Genomic DNA, 17,312 nt, shown 5'->3' with positions numbered 1-17,312 from the left:
TGCCTAAAATTCTTCAAATCTTCCCTGCTATGTCCGCCTCCACGCAATTTCCCTTTCTCTCTTGTGTGTTTTGAATGCTTCCAGGAAGACAAGACAAGAAAAATCAAAGATAACTTGCATTTAAAAGCTTGAAGCAAAAATATCAGACATGCAGAAAGGGAACAAAAAGCAAGGGAGAGCTTGTAAAAGAAGGTGGACGGCGACATTTGGGTGGCTGTCCCGTCACATGAAGGCTCTAAAGGTCTTGAAGGGGGGACGATGCTACCCAGAGCACCGGGGTCCCTGCCAACACAAACCCTGCTCCCAACAAACCAGTCCCCCACAATCCTTTGCTCCAAGCAGGGTGGGGAGGGGGTTGATGAGAGTCTGAACAGGACGGAGGAGGGACACACCGGCGCCATGGCGATCCCTAAGACAACTTATCTCCTCTCTCACAATGATAGCGCCTGTCAAAATAACTGCCAAGATACATAGCCAGCCAGGAACTGGTTAACTCCTGCCTTGTCCAATCAGAGGGCCTGCAGCCGGGCTCTCTGTCTTTCTCCACCTCAGAGGGCTCTCCGGGACCCGAGCTCCACAAACACACATTATCTCTGTCTCATTGCTCTCTATCTCAAACAATTTAGGTTTAACTAAGCTTTAATGGGAGAGATAGAAAACCATTACTGATTACATTTGAGTTAACGTCACAAATGTGTTGGAGATATCGGGCTTCAGGTGGTAAGGAAGAAATCATATGAAGTAAATATTAAACACACCTCTCCAACATACTGTTTTGGATGTTGTTTCTTCTTTTCTTTATCTTAAAGACATATAAAAGCTCATTTAGGCTACAGGGCACTGTTTTAATCAGCAATCTGTTTTATATACCTAATACAACAGGCCCTTTGCAGACCTCTGTTTCTTCTGCCATTTGTTGTGAACTGTCGCCACCTATCGGCACACTTGGTGAACAGCTCTGGAGGTTGTCAGGAGGTGACAAAGTCAAGCACAGTGCATTTCACGCTTTGGTTTCCAACTTGAGGGATGCTTTTGAAATGGTGTAATGAAAAAATAGGCCTAAATTATAATAGGCATTATTCTGCCATATTTGCAGGATTTAAAGTGAATTTGTCAGGCCTTAAAAACATCATCAACTGACACTTTAAGTGAGAGGTGAGAAGATTGCATTGCTGACAAAGACAAAAACCCTCAAGCTTTTACTCGTAACACAATTATATATAGTATATCTAAAGTTATATAAAAAAAAAGTTACAAATTATCTGGAGTAACCGGGTTATAAATACCAGAAAACATTTAAAGTACAATTTAATTTCATTATATTCAATTGAAGGCAATCATCTCTATGGCTAATATTTCCACAAAGAAGAAAACTATGTGCTTTTGATTTTGGGGTGAACTGTCTCTTTAAATACTTTATCTTGTACCGCCCCACTTAAGAATTAAAATCCGGCGCCCTCGCTTATTAAGGACTGACTGGATTATGGCCACGGAGGATAACAAAAGACGTGTTCCCTGACCGGGAATCGAACCCGGGCCGCGGCGGTGAGAGCGCCGAATCCTAACCACTAGACCACCAGGGACAGCTGAAGAAAGCCAATTCACGATAGTATATAACATCACCCCTTTCTATTGTGATACAAGTATTTTAACATTATCAATGTTCTGTTCCCTATATCGACTAATACCAAAATCCTCAGCCTAGCTATCTTAAGCTACCTCCAGCTAGCGCTAAAATTACTTGAAGATTAGCTTCCTCTCCCGGAGACAAGCTAGTGGCGAGCCGCGTGTTTTTACAGTGCACATGACACCACCAGAGGGCGTAGTGAAGGAGGGACCCGTTCAGATTTTAACATTAGCTGCTTGAGGATGCACGCAAGGTATGTGAGCTGTTGTAGCTACCTGTTTTTATGCCATGTTTGCCGCTTAAATGCGTCGTTGAACATCGGAGTTTGTCGTCAGCGTCGTACCAGACTGAGCCGACAGAAATACGCTACCTTTTTTGAAGATAACGGACGAGCGGCTCGGCCGAATTAAACATCCTTATCTCCGCCAGGTTGCTATTGTCCTGTCAACAAAGTGGCTAGCTAGCACCGTTAGCATCAGCTGTGAAGTCAGCTGGGGTGGACTGGACCTTGCTCACCGTGAGTGTGTTTGCTGAACGTGTAGGCTGGCATTAACATCAGCGCAATAACTGGACTGTCTTTTGTTGAGGCTGCACCTTAAGACGAGGCTTCATCGAGGAGTCACCTAGCAAGCCGCAACACACATAGAAACGTAGCTAGGTGGGGTAACGTGTCCTCAAATGTAGCCTTTTTTCTTCTGTGATTAGCCATTTTAGCTGTTATATAATACGTCCAAGGCTACACGTGGATGATCTTGCCAGGTTTCTGTTCCTCGGGGTGTGTGACACGCGTGTAATCGATTGTTTCGTTTCCTCCTGATCCTGTGATTTTTAATGTGTTTTCCTCCCCAGCTAGCTGCTGCTGTACCCATGGTGGTCTTTAATGTTTACATCTACTGGATTCCCAAAGTGATGCAGCCAAGAATAGACATGCTGTTGCGATGGGGGCATAATTACATAATAAAACACATGTTTACTGTAGCAACATTAAGTAGTAGCAGATGTGTCTCTTCCTCTTCAGCAGAGAGAGAGAGAGAGAGAGAGGGGGGATGCGTTTTTCCATCCTGTTGGTCAGCCATTGTCAGCTGAGTAGCCCCGACATGCTTATTACAGGATGCTTTCATCGCCCTCCACTTAGGCTGATGAGGCTTCACCGTCAGCTGTAAGGCTTTTTGCTTGCAGTGAGTGCTGTTGAGTGAGGAGCCTTGCTAATCCCAAAGCTTATTTCCCTTCTGCAGGACAAGAAAGAAGCCTGAGAGCACAGCAGTGTGAGAAGAAGGTGATCTTCCCTAAAAAAGTGGTGTCTGCTGGATTGGACACACACTGGGGTGGGTGTTTTTGTATGGATGCGTTTGACTGCATGAAGATTTAGGACCCTGGCCTGATGGAGAAGAGAGACAGGAAGCCGGGATACTTTGCAAGGTAAGAAGAGACTCTCATTTGTGTGATTCACATTTGATTTATATGTTTTGCATGCAGCAAAGCTCCAGGAGTTGGCTCTCATTTATCATTTTTATTTCTTTTATTTTAGGGTCATTACCTTTATGAATGAGTGTAGATGGTCTGTTTTTGATTTTCTTTCCCTCCAAGTCAACCATGTAACCGAAATCAAATCTCGATATAGGTTATTTCATATTCATGTTCGTTAAGGGTGCACAATTAATCGCAGAATAATCAAAATCGCTATGTGACCAAGTGCAATATCCAAATCGCATTTTATAAAGGTAAAATGTGACAAAACAGTGCTTTATTGACATTTTGTAGTGCTGCAGAGATGCTCTTGCCTACAAAGAGACAGGGAGAAATGCCACATCATCATGATTTTACTAGTTTTTCAATGATAATGAAAATTGTGATATAAAATGTAACGCAATATCACTTTTTGACCATATCGTGCAGCCCCAGTTCATTCAACAGTACATACCACAATATGGCAGATTTTCTGGAAATTTTATGAATAAATAGTTCATGTGAAATGACCACATTTGAATTATATACCCAACAAATTAAAAGTACTTTCTCATTTGATTTTTTTTCCTCCTTTTTAGTTAAAACCATTATTAAGTTTACATTAAGCATTTAACAAAAATATAAAAGTTGCAATGTTTCGTCTTGGCTGGTCCGAGATCTTCTCCCTGTTCAGTGTCACGCTCACTCTCCTCCTTGTTTGTTTGTGTTGCCATAATAGAAATTTCCCAACTGCAGAAGAATGCAAAGCATCGTCCAAAGGAAGACAAATATTTTAGCGTGATTTAAGATTAGATAAGTTAAGACAGAACTTTGGATTTTTTTCTGTCAGAGACACACAAAAAAACAGTCACATCAGAATGAAATACAAAAACAAACTAGACACTACTAATAAAGGTTTAAAAGGAGTGAATGTGGACATCAGTGTGTAATAGAATAACAATACAAATAAAATGCTATACATATAGGAAAGAAACAAGTATACCACACTAAAAAACTAAATGTAAAAGGTAGTATATACACTGATATGGAGAAATAATGAAAGATAACATTGCTGATATCAGAAATATCACCCCTGATATTATAAATATAGAATTAAAATTGTTGCAACACAATATGAATGATAGACATTTCTCCATCGACCCAAATCACAGACATATTTGCCCTTAGAAGTCTTTATAATCTGTATAATATGTGACTCTGTCTTTATTAAAGCCTTTATTTGGAGAAAGAAAGGGAGATCAAGAGGAGGGATTCCTATTCCAGGACCGGCATACAAGCCTTAGTTTCATATATAAAGAGGACACGGGAAGAGCAGTTGTACAATTTCAAAATGGAGAAACACGATGAGAAAAAAAGTGTGAAAATATGTGCAATTTAAGTGATCTATTAACTACACTGCAACACTGTCATATACTGTGAGTTGTGATACCCGGTTTATGTCTCCATTAACGTTACAGTGCAGTTACAGTGTGTTGTTTCCCCAAATGCTGGCTAAAATGACCATGAAGTGCCATGAAGTTCAATGAATTATGAGCATCAAATAGTCAGTTTAATGGCAGAGTTTCCTCGTCCAGACAGATATTATAATATAAATCTGTTGCGGAGAAGTCTTTGGCAATTTTTCACAAAAACATTTAGCCTGCTCTTGCTCGTTAGAAGCGACATTGTGGCTTTTCCACTGTGCTGCATGGTCATTTACACCTTGACATTCTGCCGTCAAGGCGCATTAGCTAATTATTTATTCCCACCTTTCTTTGAATCGCTGGTCGGCACAGTTAAGTCACCTGTATCTGAGCTGCACCCAGCCGATGCAGCTTCGTATTATATATATAATCCGAGTCATGCGTCAGAGAGTTCTTGCCAGAATTGACCCACTGGGATCGTGTCGACTTTAAAATTGGATTTTTGCGGCATTGTGAAACACGATATCAGGAAGTGTGTGGAGAGAGGCTTGTCACAGCTACGCTGAGGTGAGGAGAGGAGAGGGTGTTCATTTTGGAGAGCAGGGTGCATAATGTAAGTCGATAAATAAGATTAAGGGATGACTGCTTTGTGTCTAAAAACCTTAATACAGTTCTCGCTCTGCTTCATTTATCCCGTCTTTGCCGGGCCTTTTCTTCATAACAGTATATCATAGCATGAGAAACATGCATATGTCTTGTTTAACTGGTTTTCTGCCTAAACAAACATTTCACGAGATTTCTGAGATTGTGCTGTCAGTATCAGAGTTGTTGAGTGCGTACTTGTGATTATTGCTGCGAGGTAATGCGGTGCAGCCTAATGGGTTTTATTCTTGTCTCAGGTTACTTTCAGGCGATGCAGACAGCCTGGTACACAACAAACCTGTGATTTGTCTGGTGTTTTGATGATTTGCTTATGTTGGAAATGTTACATAATGGGGAGAGATTGTTTTGTAATGGCGTCGCATTTCACTTGCTCTCTAATTATTGGGTCTGGAGTACATGAAGTGGTAATGGGATGCAGGCTTGGAGCTGATTCAGAGGTGGTGTTTTCCTGTAAAGGGAGAGTGCAAACCTGTGGGAGTAAGCAGCAAAACAACGGTGATGACTACATCGAACCTCTAGTTACTGTAAAGACCGACGCTGAGCCGAGAGATTGAACACGTCAGGAAGGAAAATCGGGCTTATCTCCCAACACAGCTACTCCTGAAACATGCAGCTCCCCTGCTGCTTGCGCCATATGCTGCCTCGCTTCCTGTCAAATAGAGCAAAGGTCGCTGTGAAGCATACACATGTACCAATAACAAGTGTTAACCCGTTATGGACTTTTTCGTGTTTGATCGTTTTGTAAAAGTGAAACCGAGTGCATTTAATTCTCCCTGATGTCATGAGTGCTTTTAGGTCAAATATCTGGAATGTTCAGCTGCTCGCTTGTGAGTTTCCCGGACAAAACTACCATCCGTACAAGGAAACAAAATATTCCAGACATGTCTGCAGCAAGGTGGAGATTCAGAGGCACCTAATACACAGCAAGTACAATGAGATCATGCATAAAACATGGGAAGATTATAGATTTGCCGGGAGCAGGCTGTGCACAAACCACCAAGAGGCTCATGGCAACTGCGAAGGAGCTACAGAGACACCGTGCCACTGAGCTGCATTTGTTGCCTTGGAGATTTCACCAGTCACAACTTCATGGCTACTGAGAAAACTCACACGACATCCTGGCCGGTGTTTGCCAAAAGAAATGTGGGAGACTGTGAATAATCAAAGTGAGAAAAGGGTCCATCGTCTGATGAGAACCGAGTTTTGCTTTGAGGCCATTGTAGTAAACTACGGTACATGCAAAACGTACAATTTCCGACATGAAGCCTGGTGGTGATGGCGTCGGTGTTTTAAATATCTTGAAGGAAAGCCCACTGGTGTCTGTTTGAGAACTGCAGTTTGGGAAAAGATTTGTTTTCCAGCCAAACAACTGCAAACATGAAGACAAAAGAAAAGAGCAATGACTCGCTATTGTCATGGAGGATGCAAATTGCTTTCACATTTTTCTACTCAACTGTTTAAAAAAAGCATAATGATATACATCTGATTCAAATAAATGGTTGTCAGACATAAATACCACATTAAAATCATACAGATGGGTCCAATAGTGGCCTACCGGTTGTGTTTTCTGTTAGCACTGTGAAAGCACAATAAAGCAAGCCTTGTAAGAGGAAGTTTCATTTGTTACTGACAATTTGTTTTCTCCGTTATTAAGCTAAGATGGATGCACTTGTTACAAAGTGAAGTTTAGAGAGGACATAAGATGGAGGGAGAGTAGTAACCTGAAGGCTAGAGTGTGATTAAGATATTCTGCAAAATGGCCCAGAGTCAAACAGTTGTTGTCGAGAATGCGGCTGCAGATTCTTGAGTTCACGACCAGATGTTTGCTGCATCAGTTAAAGCAGGAGAGTGACTCGAGGCTGTGGGAGAGCTCTGTCTGTCTGCACCCTTATCGACCGCCTTTCCATTAAGGCACTCGAACACTTAAAACGCTTGTCTTTTAGTTTTTCTTTATTTTGTCCTTTGCCCAGGACTGGGCAGAGCAACACTTTCCCCTTTCACTCATAGCTTAAGATAAATCAATCCGGTCTTATCTTTTCTTAACATACTCATACACACACTTAAGGTTTCAGTGGGGCGTGCATTATTGTTAAGTGCTCCACTAACCGGTGGTTCCACTGCACTGCAGTGTTCCCCCATAATGAACCCCAACAGGGCCTGGAGATGCCATTACATCATCCCGTTACCTTTTCAATGATTAAACAGACTGTCTGAGAGAAGAATCCAGCTGATGCAGCAAAGAAAAGAGAGAAAAAGGTGTTTTATCTTTGAGCAAGATAGCAGCACCTGGACAGTCAGCTTTATGTTGTTTTTGTGTTTATAGCATTCAGAGGGTTTATATGTCGGTGCACAACTTTGTACTTGCTGTATATCGATCCCGGCCTGAAGGAGTTGTCATGGCATACGTTATAACAAAAGCAATCAAATGGCAATCTAAGCTCCTTTACTGTCTTCAGTTTACTTCATCAGAAGATGTGAACATGTCCCAACAGGCTGAAGAGGCGGAGGCAGCTCAAGCAAAGCCAATCGGAGAAGAGTGTGAACGAGCAGAACCCGGCAATCATCTCCTGTCCAGACATCCCAAATGACAGCGACCCCAACAAGAAGACGGATCTACAGAGGATAACAGGAAAGCCATCTGCCGGCTCAGGTAAGGCCTGCATCTAAACCTCCATATGTTGGATCATACCCTGAAGCCTTTAGATGCCCTTGAATAACACAGAAAATTAACATTATTTCTAGAAAACTCCACTATATCTTGTGTAGACCTCCTTAAAAAATGGAGACTGCATGGACAGCTGGAGAGCTGGGAAGGCTCCGCTTGGGTTACTTCCGATGCAATTTGTTTGTAACCTGATTATTTAATTGTAAAACTAATGGCACAACAGCCTGGGTGCAGGATAACAGGGTAAAGATATCGACTGCGTGAAATATGGATGGAGCCCTCGGGTCTTAAAAAAGTGAAGCCAGTGTGGAAGTGCCTTAAACCTCAACTCCACTGGTGACAAAAAGAAATCCGATATCACGTAAGCTTATGAGAAAATGACCCTACTTCTATCTTTATTTATTTCCTTAATAAGTTTCCAAATGAGTTTATGGCCTCAGTTGTTAGTCGCAAGTCTTCTTCAACACGGCATGATGTTCATTTTGTAAATTATGTTCCCGTTTAGAGAAAAATAGACAATAAAGCGGGGTACGCTGTAGGGCTTGGCTAACATGTGATTGAAACGTTGCTACTACAGCACGTCTTCGAGTTCTCAGTCATATCCAATTAGGATTTCCTCCCCAGCTCACTATGGTCACTTCTGGTCCCAAAAAAACAAGACGGAGACGGCCTTATTGCCAAACTGGAGGCTTCAGAACAAACCAATGGGTGACATCATGGTGGGTTAACACTTGGGTAAAGCTCAAGCCCATGAGCATTGTAATGAAGTCATAAATATTATAATCATGGACCACTATTATGGCAATTAAAACTGACTTTGGTGTAATGACACCATTCAAAGTGAAATCAGTTTTATACCAGGCAAAAACAAATGTCCCACTACAGAAGTACTCAAGCAGTATGTCGACTTATTTGTGGCATTAGTGCTGCGGTGTCTGTGTCCCTGCTACTACCTACTCTGTTATTTTTAAATGATCACCATCTGACTGATCCTGCGGCACAACGGTCCTCTGTGCTGGGAACAACCTCAGCAGTTTTAAACAGGAAGTTGCATAACCTTTATCCTGTGCTGTTGTACAGATGATGATGACATTAACGTTGCTGCATTCACAAAGTTTGTGATTCCTCAGAGCTGGTGCAAATATTAAGTCACAATAGTAACGCTGCGACGCCCTCAATTTCAGCTTAAAAATGACTAACAATGAGTTACTCAGTGGATTTTTGCTTTGTCAAACATTGATGAAAATGGCTGAATAGATTAGTGATAATTTGATGTCGGCTACTGTAGATCGTGTCATCGAGCTGCTAGAACTCAGTGTTTAAACTGATTTAATTGTCAATATAAGCAAACAAATCTATTCTACAACTTGGAGCGCAGTTTGAATATCCGCTTTCAAGCTGGTTTTCTGCCTTTTGTCGTGAGTGTAAGCTGCATTATGAATCATGCCATCATGTGTTGCATATATCATCCCCATCTCCTCCCTTTTGATCGTGATGATAGACTCCTATCATGCGAGCAGTGAGTCAGCCAGCTGTGTAAACTCTGCAGCGTGCCTTTGTTTTAATATCACGACATTTTTACCTGCAGCCCATCACATCAAATATGATGCTCTGCAGTGTGACAGACAACCAAAACATAGACAAACATAACATATATAGCTCCTGGTCTAATTTAAAATGAATAAGCGACCGCGTTCACAAAAGCGACAGCAGTCCTGTCTTTGATGCTCGGTACAGTAAAGGACAGATGCAGCTGGAGTCTGGCTGTCTGATGCTTAGTCATGCCCTCAGTTTCCATGGAGGAGGCAGCAGCAGTGTAATTACGCAGTCAGGGAGTGGTACGCTAATAGCTCCTGTGTTCTTGGCTAGAAGAAAGTGCTGACTGTGGACCTTGTCTACTACAAGGGTCAGATTGTTTGCGTGTGTTTTATGATAACTGTTCCAGTATGTGTGGGGCAGTGTTTTGAAGGCTGGGTAATGACAGGGCAAAAAAAAAACACTCTGGTACTTTCTCAAAAGGCAGTTAAGAACAGGATAAGGTCATCTCGGTCGGGGGATTTCTAAGCATCGCCTTTATCGGATTGTGTTAACATTCCTCTCTTTTGTTTTAATATCCTCTTCTCATTTTCTGTTTCCTTTTGTAGACGATGGCTGTAAAAGTAAAAATCAGGCCAAGAGGGAGAAGAGGAGGCCACCGGGGACAGTGGAATTCACTGTGAGTAAAACTACAGCGATAACACACTCAGATGACATGCTGATTAGCAGAAAGGCTGCAGTATCCGCTCATTTTCATCTCGTGACACAGGTGGGGCCTAAAGATTCCCTCAACAGCATCGCGCTCAAGTTCAACATCACCCCAAACAAACTGGTCCAGCTGAACAAGCTCTTCTCCCGCAGTGTCTACCCCGGTCAGGTGAGAACCTCGTCGGTAGCACAGTCACCACTGCTGCAGCTCCCTCATTATTCCTCTGACCGGCTCACCGTTCGCTGCCCGTCATTGTTATTACAGAAGCTGTTTGTCCCCGACGTGAACCAGACAGAGACTGACCTAAAGTCTCCGAGTTGCTCTGATCCCTCGTTCACAAATGGCTCATCGGAGAACGCGTCACATGTAAGTGTGGAGGTATTCATTATTTTGCAGACGGTAGACATTTAATGACAAATTTGGTTTTGTTGAAATAGCAGGTACTGGTGATGAAATGTCTAAAGTTGTCCATCTACACTGGGTCTAACTGCGAGGGGTCAAAATGGTTTATATTCAAATTAAGCTGTCCTTCATGATGGATTAAAAAAGATGATTTTGCAATGGAAGGTAATTTAATCCACTAGATCATACATGTCAGTGGGTATGAGTGGGAATGAAATTTCTGGCTCTGGCCCGAACATTCAGGTCTCTGATCTGCGCTTCTAACGTCCCGCAGGACGGTGTTTCAAACTGCACGTCCGCAAAGTCCCTCCGGCGTGAGCTCTCCCCAAACTCGGAGGACGACAGCCCTGCAACAGTTAAATTCATCAAGATGAGCTGCAAATATTTCACCGATGGCATGGTAAGAAGCCAACGAAGTATTCAGCTCCTTTACTTAAGTTAAAAGTACTAATACTACTGCAAAAATACAAAAACGATGTCTCATATTGGATCCTGCAGGCACAATTGTGTATCACTGCTGTGTCTCTGTGTGTTATGCTGTTATTGCAGGGAGTGGTGGGAGGGGTGCTGATCGTGACACCCAACAACATCATGTTCGACCCCCACAAGTCAGACCCCCTGGTGATCGAGCACGGCTGCGAGGAGTACGGCCTGATCTGTCCCATGGAGGAGGTCGTCTCCGTGGCGCTGTATGACGACGTGTCGCGCATGAAGCTCAAAGATGCTCTGCCGTCGTAAGGGCTCCTAAACATGTCACTTTCCTCACTCGCCTCTTTTGTAACCGCGCCTCTGCGAGTCCTCGGCTCTGATTTCTCCTTTTCTGGTTCCTCTTTTCATTTCCTCTTCTTGCGAAATTAAACTGTACAAAGCCCTTTCGTTTTCGAGGATTTTACACATTTGCCTTTTTTACCACATCTTCTGAGTTCAGAGTTAAAAACCTTACAGTTGTTCTAGTTTTGTAATTTTTCATTTTAACTTTTGATTTGTTCTTCATGAATCGTTCCTCTTTTAATTCATTCGCTGTTATACATCGCACGCATCACTTTGTTTTCTTTTGTTTTGTGTCATTCTCATTTTTAATTTTTGTTGGACCTTTTCTTTTTGTTTTCTTTTTCCCCCCTTTTCATTTCCATCCTTGGTTTGCGGTGCGGTATGTGTGATGCCCCGTGACCCCACAGAGACCTACCCCAGGATTTGTGTCCTGTGTACAGGCCCGGCGAGTGGGAGCAACTGCCATCAGAGCGGGATCTAAACCCCTTCAGCCGCTACGAAGCTCTCGATCCGAAGAGACCGATCGTCTTGGACGACATTGAATCGACCCTCTCAGAAACTGGTAAGTCGTGTTGTGAAACATACACTGTATCGCTGTTTACCACAGGATTTTGAGAGAGTATGGTGGGAGGGTCTCGGACCAAGGGCATGCTCTCCTGGAAGAAAATGGTGCATATATTAAAGTTAAATGTGTCAATTTTTCACTATTCTGGGCATTGATGGGCATCATTTTATAGACAAAAAACCTCTCCAAATTGATTAAACAAAATACTGATTTATCTTCTTGATACCAGTGAGCACAGAAGGTGAGCAAACAGAGAAATCTCCATCAGATGAAGGATTCACAGATTTGGAGCCAACTCTCAACGGTAGCAACGAAGACGCAGAGGGGACGTCCTCCAAAACGCCCAGCGTTGTCAGCAAGGTCCAGCCGGATCTAGGACCAAGCTGCCCAGGCTGGGATGTCCTCCAGGACAAGTCGATGCTTGGTCAAACTAAAGGGAAGCTGGATGATGACGAGGATGAGGGCGTAGCTCAGAACAGCTCCATCGAGGATGGAGAGTCAATGCAATCCTCTTCAGAGACTGAAAAACAGGGTGACAAACCCACGAGCCAGAAGGTAACTGAAACCAAAGATATGAAACCTAAAGGGACCGAAGAGCTGCTAAATGGTGCACGTGAAAGGGCACCAGAGGACCAAAACAGGAAGTTGAGTCTGAAGGAGGCTCCGGAGGTTTGTGGGGATTCCAGTCTGAAGAGACAAAGCCCAGACAGACCAGCAGGTGGAGCTGAAATCAGTGAGGAGGAGAGACGGAAGAAAAGCTATGAGGCAGAAGTGAAGTCATGGCTGCTGGAGAGGATGCAGGCTCCAATAGAAGGTAGAAATACATAAGAAACTAGATCGTAAACCCTTAGGTGGATTCTCACAGTTAAATGTCTGGATACTAACCAAACTCTCCCTCTCTGTCTTCTCATTTTAATCTCTACAGACATGCTTTTCTCATCAGAGGAGAAGAGTAAAAACCCTCCGATGTTCCTGTGCTTCAAAGTGGGAAAGCCAATGAGAAAGTCTTTTGTCTCTGGGATGTCCTCTAGTCCCGCCCACTCATTTGGGGGCCGGGGTAAACAGCCAGAGTACTGGTTTGCCGTGCCACAAGAAAGGTGAGAGGACGACTTAGCTCTTACGTTAATATATAAGTTCCCAACCCACAGCCCTGCCAGCTGAAGTAGCACATGATTAAAGGTCCCCGGTTGTAGAAAGTCACATTCCACTACAGTTCATTGTCAACGTATCTGGTGTTAAACTACAATGTGTTTAAGCTGGTAATGTGCTTTTTAAGCAATCCGATGGACCGTGTGCGTGTTTCCTTTCCAGGGTCGACCATCTGTACGCGTTTTTCGTCCAGTGGTCTCCGGATGTGTACGGGAAGGAGGCTCGAGAGCAGGGCTTTGTTGTTGTGGAGAAAGATGAGCTGGACATGATCGACAACTTCTTCAGTGACCCTGCATCCTGTAGCTGGGAGGTGAGCGCAGTAGCAAAGCAAGTAGCCCCCTGGTTTATTCTGTTTGAGTAAATGCTATAACAGCGTGTTAGCTACCATTTCACCTGAGCCGTGTGCCATTGATTTGTCTTGGATGTTGACTTGCTTTTATGTTCGTTTTGCTCTAAGATCATCACCATCGATGAGGCTAAGCGTCGGCAGAGTTTCGGCAGCTGTGACGGAGACTCTGTGGATGCACTGCCCATGCTCAGCGACACCAGTGATCTGCTGCAGGACACACACATGGAGAAGGTTCTTGCGGCTGGCTGCTAACAGCATGAAGTTACTTCAACTGTCAAGAGAATGAATAAAGTTTGAAAAGCCTCATCATGATCTGTTTGCTCTCCAGCTCGCCTGTCGCCTGCCAGCCCGTGTGCAGGGTTACCCCTGGAGACTGGCCTACAGCACTGTGAAACATGGGACCAGCCTGAAGACTTTGTACAGGAGCCTGCAGGACGTGGACAGTCCTGTACTGCTGGTCGTCAAAGACATGGATAACCAGGTCGGTACTGGATGTAAATGACTGGGCGGGGTTTGCTGACACACATTATCATTATGTATTACAAGTGAAACAAATACAAAGAGGCATGTACACACACAGTTGTAGGGGTTTTCAGATTTGTAGTATTTTATCATGTAAGTGTGTGACTTTGGTGACACCTTGGGGTCATTTTGAAAATTACGCTGTAGTAATATATGAATTTCAGATTCCCTGTATATCCATGGGAGTTTTAACTACTAGTTTATGATTATTTGTTCCGAGTTAATTGACTTTTTGTCCTGCGTTTGAATCTGATCACAGATATTTGGGGCGTTCTCGACTCATCCCTTCAGAGTGAGTGAACACTGTTACGGCACAGGAGAGACATTCCTCTACAGCTTCTGTCCTGAGATCAAGGTTTGTTTTACTGAAGCTCCACTTCCACCAAAGTGCTCAGTATAGTGCCCTTGGAACCCGTGAGAACATATGAATGGTTATTACTCCTGATGAGCAGGTGGCACCTTGAGATGGCAGCCTCTGCCACCAGTGTATGAATGTGTGTGTGAATGGGCGAAGGCTGACTTGTGTTGTAAAGCACTTTGAGTGGTCGCTTAGACTAGAAAAAGTGCTGTTGAAATACAGTCCATTTAACATTTACCATATACAAACTACCAACCTTTGTTCCTCTTTCTCTCTCTCTGTCTTTCCTGCTCAACCACACACTCCCTACACACATGCTTTGTGTGGTTTTGCGTCAGTATGAGGTTGTTTACTTCGACAAGGAAATAACCTTTGCGTGAGAAGAGACTGGAGACAACAAGTTTGGCAAATCCCCCATCAGAGCACAACTGTAGCTGTTCCAACTGACCAATGAGTTGTCTGCAGTGTTTAACTCAACCTTTAAGTATCAGATCAGGGAACTATGTACCTCAACAGAAGAGTAATGAAGGAAAAGGATGGCATGGAGTGGTTCTTCTGGTACCAACCACAACTTTTGATAACTAGGACAATATGCCCAAAAATCATATTGCAACTATTTTGACAGTTGAATATGTAAACATAACCATTCAAATGTATAACAAACTCCGCTGAATTGAACTGAACCAGACTGCCTGGTAGAAACCAGGACTGAGTTAGCCTAAGAACTCAGTTTGGGTGCTTTATTCCTCAAATATATCAGTATTGTTTGCTGTCTGTTTGCAGGTGTATCGCTGGACGGGAGAGAACTCTTACTTTGTGAAGGGCAACACAGATTCTCTGCAGATGGGCGGAGGAGGGTGAGTAGATCTACCAGCTACAGAAAATCAAATTGATCTACACCTGTTCTCTAACTCTTTGTCTCGTCCTCTGCAGGGGTCAGCTGGGTCTGTGGCTGGACGCCGAGCTGTACCGAGGCACCACCACCAAATGTGCCACCTTCAACAACCAGCCACTCTCCACCCAGCAGGACTTCAACATCCACAGTCTGGAGGTCTGGACCTTCGAGTAGCCACACCCGCCCGCTCCTGCTACTTCTACATCTGCTTTCCGCACCAAACCTTCAAACACCTCCTCCCTCCCCAAGACTATTACGCATCACTTGGAGGAAACACCTAGCTACCCCACAATGACACTAAATGTTCTGTGAGAGGAGACGGGAAGCAGCTTGTGCAGGTGTTTCTGCAGGAAGTCTTCTGTAGCCCGTTTTGAGGTTGATCTGCAGGTAGGCTGGCCAGTTTTATGTCTGGTTCATCCTTCCTTTTAAAGGTGGAAATAGGAGTGTTGCTCTCAGTTCATTGGCTGCCTTAGACATCCGACAACACCTCCAGCTTTTCCCTGCCTTACCACCAGAGAGAGAAGAGGAAGGCTGCTGATTAAACTGTCCCTTGATGCTGAAGGTAAACCTTAGCAGAAATAATGGTAAATGAAATTTGTATGTTTGGTAATGTACAGGATTTTGAACTGAGGAGGTTTGGATTGATCTCTTTTTTCTTTCCTTTTTTTAACGACGCAATGAATTTCAAATCGTGAAGGAAGTGAAATTTGCCAGGGAGATTTTTCAGATCCTCCAGTTAAATTAACTTCCACTCTCTGTAATTGTTTACAACAGACGTGTTGCACTTCCCCTGAAAGGCCATCTAGATCTGTTATTTTGAGTTTTTAGACCAACTGAGTGAGAATGTTTCATCGCATTTCCACATAAATACGTCGGTTATTTTCATTCCCCATGCGGACCAAAACAAGCGGTAAAGCCAGGAGATGTTTGCAATGACCAAATGTGTTGTATTTTAATTTCGTATTTGTTGTGAGTTCCTCATATTTTATAAAATATTTTAGATTTGTTTATTTTTGCATTTTATTTTTACATTGTTTTTTATCAATAATGCTGAGTTGTTGTTTTTTTTCTAATGGTTGTACTTTTATATAAGTATTGTGTTGAATATTTCTGTTTCTGATTGGATACAACGAGCACTATAAGAGACTGCCGTCAGTATTGAATTCATTTTGAGCGCAGACTTAATTTTTAAATCTTTGATTTTTTTCCATTCGTGGTTGTTGTTCAGAGAGTCACAGAGAGGTTTATCATGATGTCACTTTGCACTGCAGGATTAATCGACAGTCAACGTTGTTTCGTGGCCCTTTTGTAATCAATCACTCTTTCAGTGTTGACTTGTTAACGAACCTTGTCTGATCAGCACTACTGACCTGTCTGACCACACGTCAGCTCCTAATTTACTTCAAAATGGGTGGAAAAAGGGATTTTCTGTTTTTGTTTTTGCACTCTGGTATGCCACTTACTAAAAGTTCAGATCTACTAACCTGGAAATGGCGCGTGCATGAATATGCAGATACCGCAAACATCTGACACCACTGTTATGATACCTGCCATACTATCCACTAATGCCAGTTATCGCTTCATGTGAAAATGAGCTTCGTTGTCTTTTAGCTGTTCAGTGTTGTAACTGTGAATGCTCCCTGAATAATTATTTCTTGTGAATCCAAAACTGCTGTTGTCTGTAATTTCACTTAGGATCTATTTATTGTGTTGTTATTGCAACCACATTTAAACTGAAATAAATGTCAAATATATAAGCTACATACTATAACAAGTGGGTCGTGTCCAACTTTTATGTCTACGGTTTGATCTTAATTATTGTGACCTCAGATTTTATAACAGGTTTTTATTGAGCATTACCAGCAATTACCATTGTTGAGCATGTGACAGGAGAGTTACAGTAAAGACATGGCCTTTAAATGGAAACTGTAATCAAAGATCACTAAATGAGAGGATGATGCACTCAGTAGATTAAAATTGACTAATTCTCAGATCTAAATGAGGTCTCACTCCACCTCTGTTTTTTCAACACATTTTCACTGTCAGTAATACTATTGGCAAGAGAACCTCACCAAGTTTCTCTGTTTAGATTAGATTTCATTTTACTTTTATATGTATATCTCCAGGTGGATTTATACCGCTTGGCCCCAAAGAGCTCTATTGTGTTAATTAAACTACAGTGGATCATCAGAACATTGAATTTCTTCAAATAAGGTTTAAATCAAGCCTGA

At 42.8% G+C, this 17,312-nt stretch overlaps 1 protein-coding gene across 4 annotated transcripts; it reads left to right on the top strand.

The window, feature by feature from the left end:
• Window positions 1-1,778: 1,778 nt before the first annotated feature.
• On the top strand, window positions 1,779-16,855 carry ncoa7b (nuclear receptor coactivator 7b). 4 transcript variants are annotated; one of them, XM_084377628.1, is made up of 17 exons: window positions 1,779-1,880; window positions 2,863-3,046; window positions 7,653-7,810; window positions 9,970-10,040; window positions 10,131-10,238; window positions 10,335-10,436; window positions 10,747-10,872; window positions 11,022-11,206; window positions 11,684-11,805; window positions 12,038-12,622; window positions 12,734-12,905; window positions 13,120-13,267; window positions 13,415-13,537; window positions 13,635-13,787; window positions 14,088-14,183; window positions 14,970-15,043; window positions 15,120-16,855. In XM_084377628.1, exons 2-17 carry the CDS (start codon window positions 3,009-3,011, stop codon window positions 15,253-15,255), a joined length of 2,397 nt encoding a protein of 798 aa, XP_084233754.1. In that variant the 5' UTR covers window positions 1,779-1,880; window positions 2,863-3,008; the 3' UTR covers window positions 15,256-16,855. The 4 variants fall into 4 exon arrangements, with proteins under 4 accessions (XP_084233754.1, XP_084233751.1, XP_084233752.1 ...); XM_084377625.1 differs by having other exon boundaries at window positions 11,651-11,805; XM_084377626.1 differs by lacking the exon at window positions 1,779-1,880 and adding an exon at window positions 1,934-2,144 and having other exon boundaries at window positions 11,651-11,805.
• Window positions 16,856-17,312: the final 457 nt, after the last annotated feature.

The sequence above is a fragment of the Pagrus pagrus genome, assembly GCF_965226575.1.
Source record: "Pagrus pagrus genome assembly, chromosome: 16".
NCBI lineage: Eukaryota > Metazoa > Chordata > Actinopteri > Spariformes > Sparidae > Pagrus > Pagrus pagrus.
This window is presented reverse-complemented; position numbering and strand designations above follow the sequence as displayed.

What these genes read in the sequence shown, in the direction of transcription:
- ncoa7b (XM_084377625.1), top strand. Translation starts at nt 3,009, where the DNA reads ATGGAGAAGAGAGACAGGAAGCCGGGATACTTTGCAAG. An exon ending in CTCAAAGATGCTCTGCCGTC is followed by an intron (nt 11,207 to 11,650) that starts GTAAGGGCTCCT and finishes GTGACCCCACAG; the next exon opens with AGACCTACCCCAGGATTTGT. An exon ending in TCAAAGACATGGATAACCAG is followed by an intron (nt 13,788 to 14,087) that starts GTCGGTACTGGA and finishes ATCTGATCACAG; the next exon opens with ATATTTGGGGCGTTCTCGAC.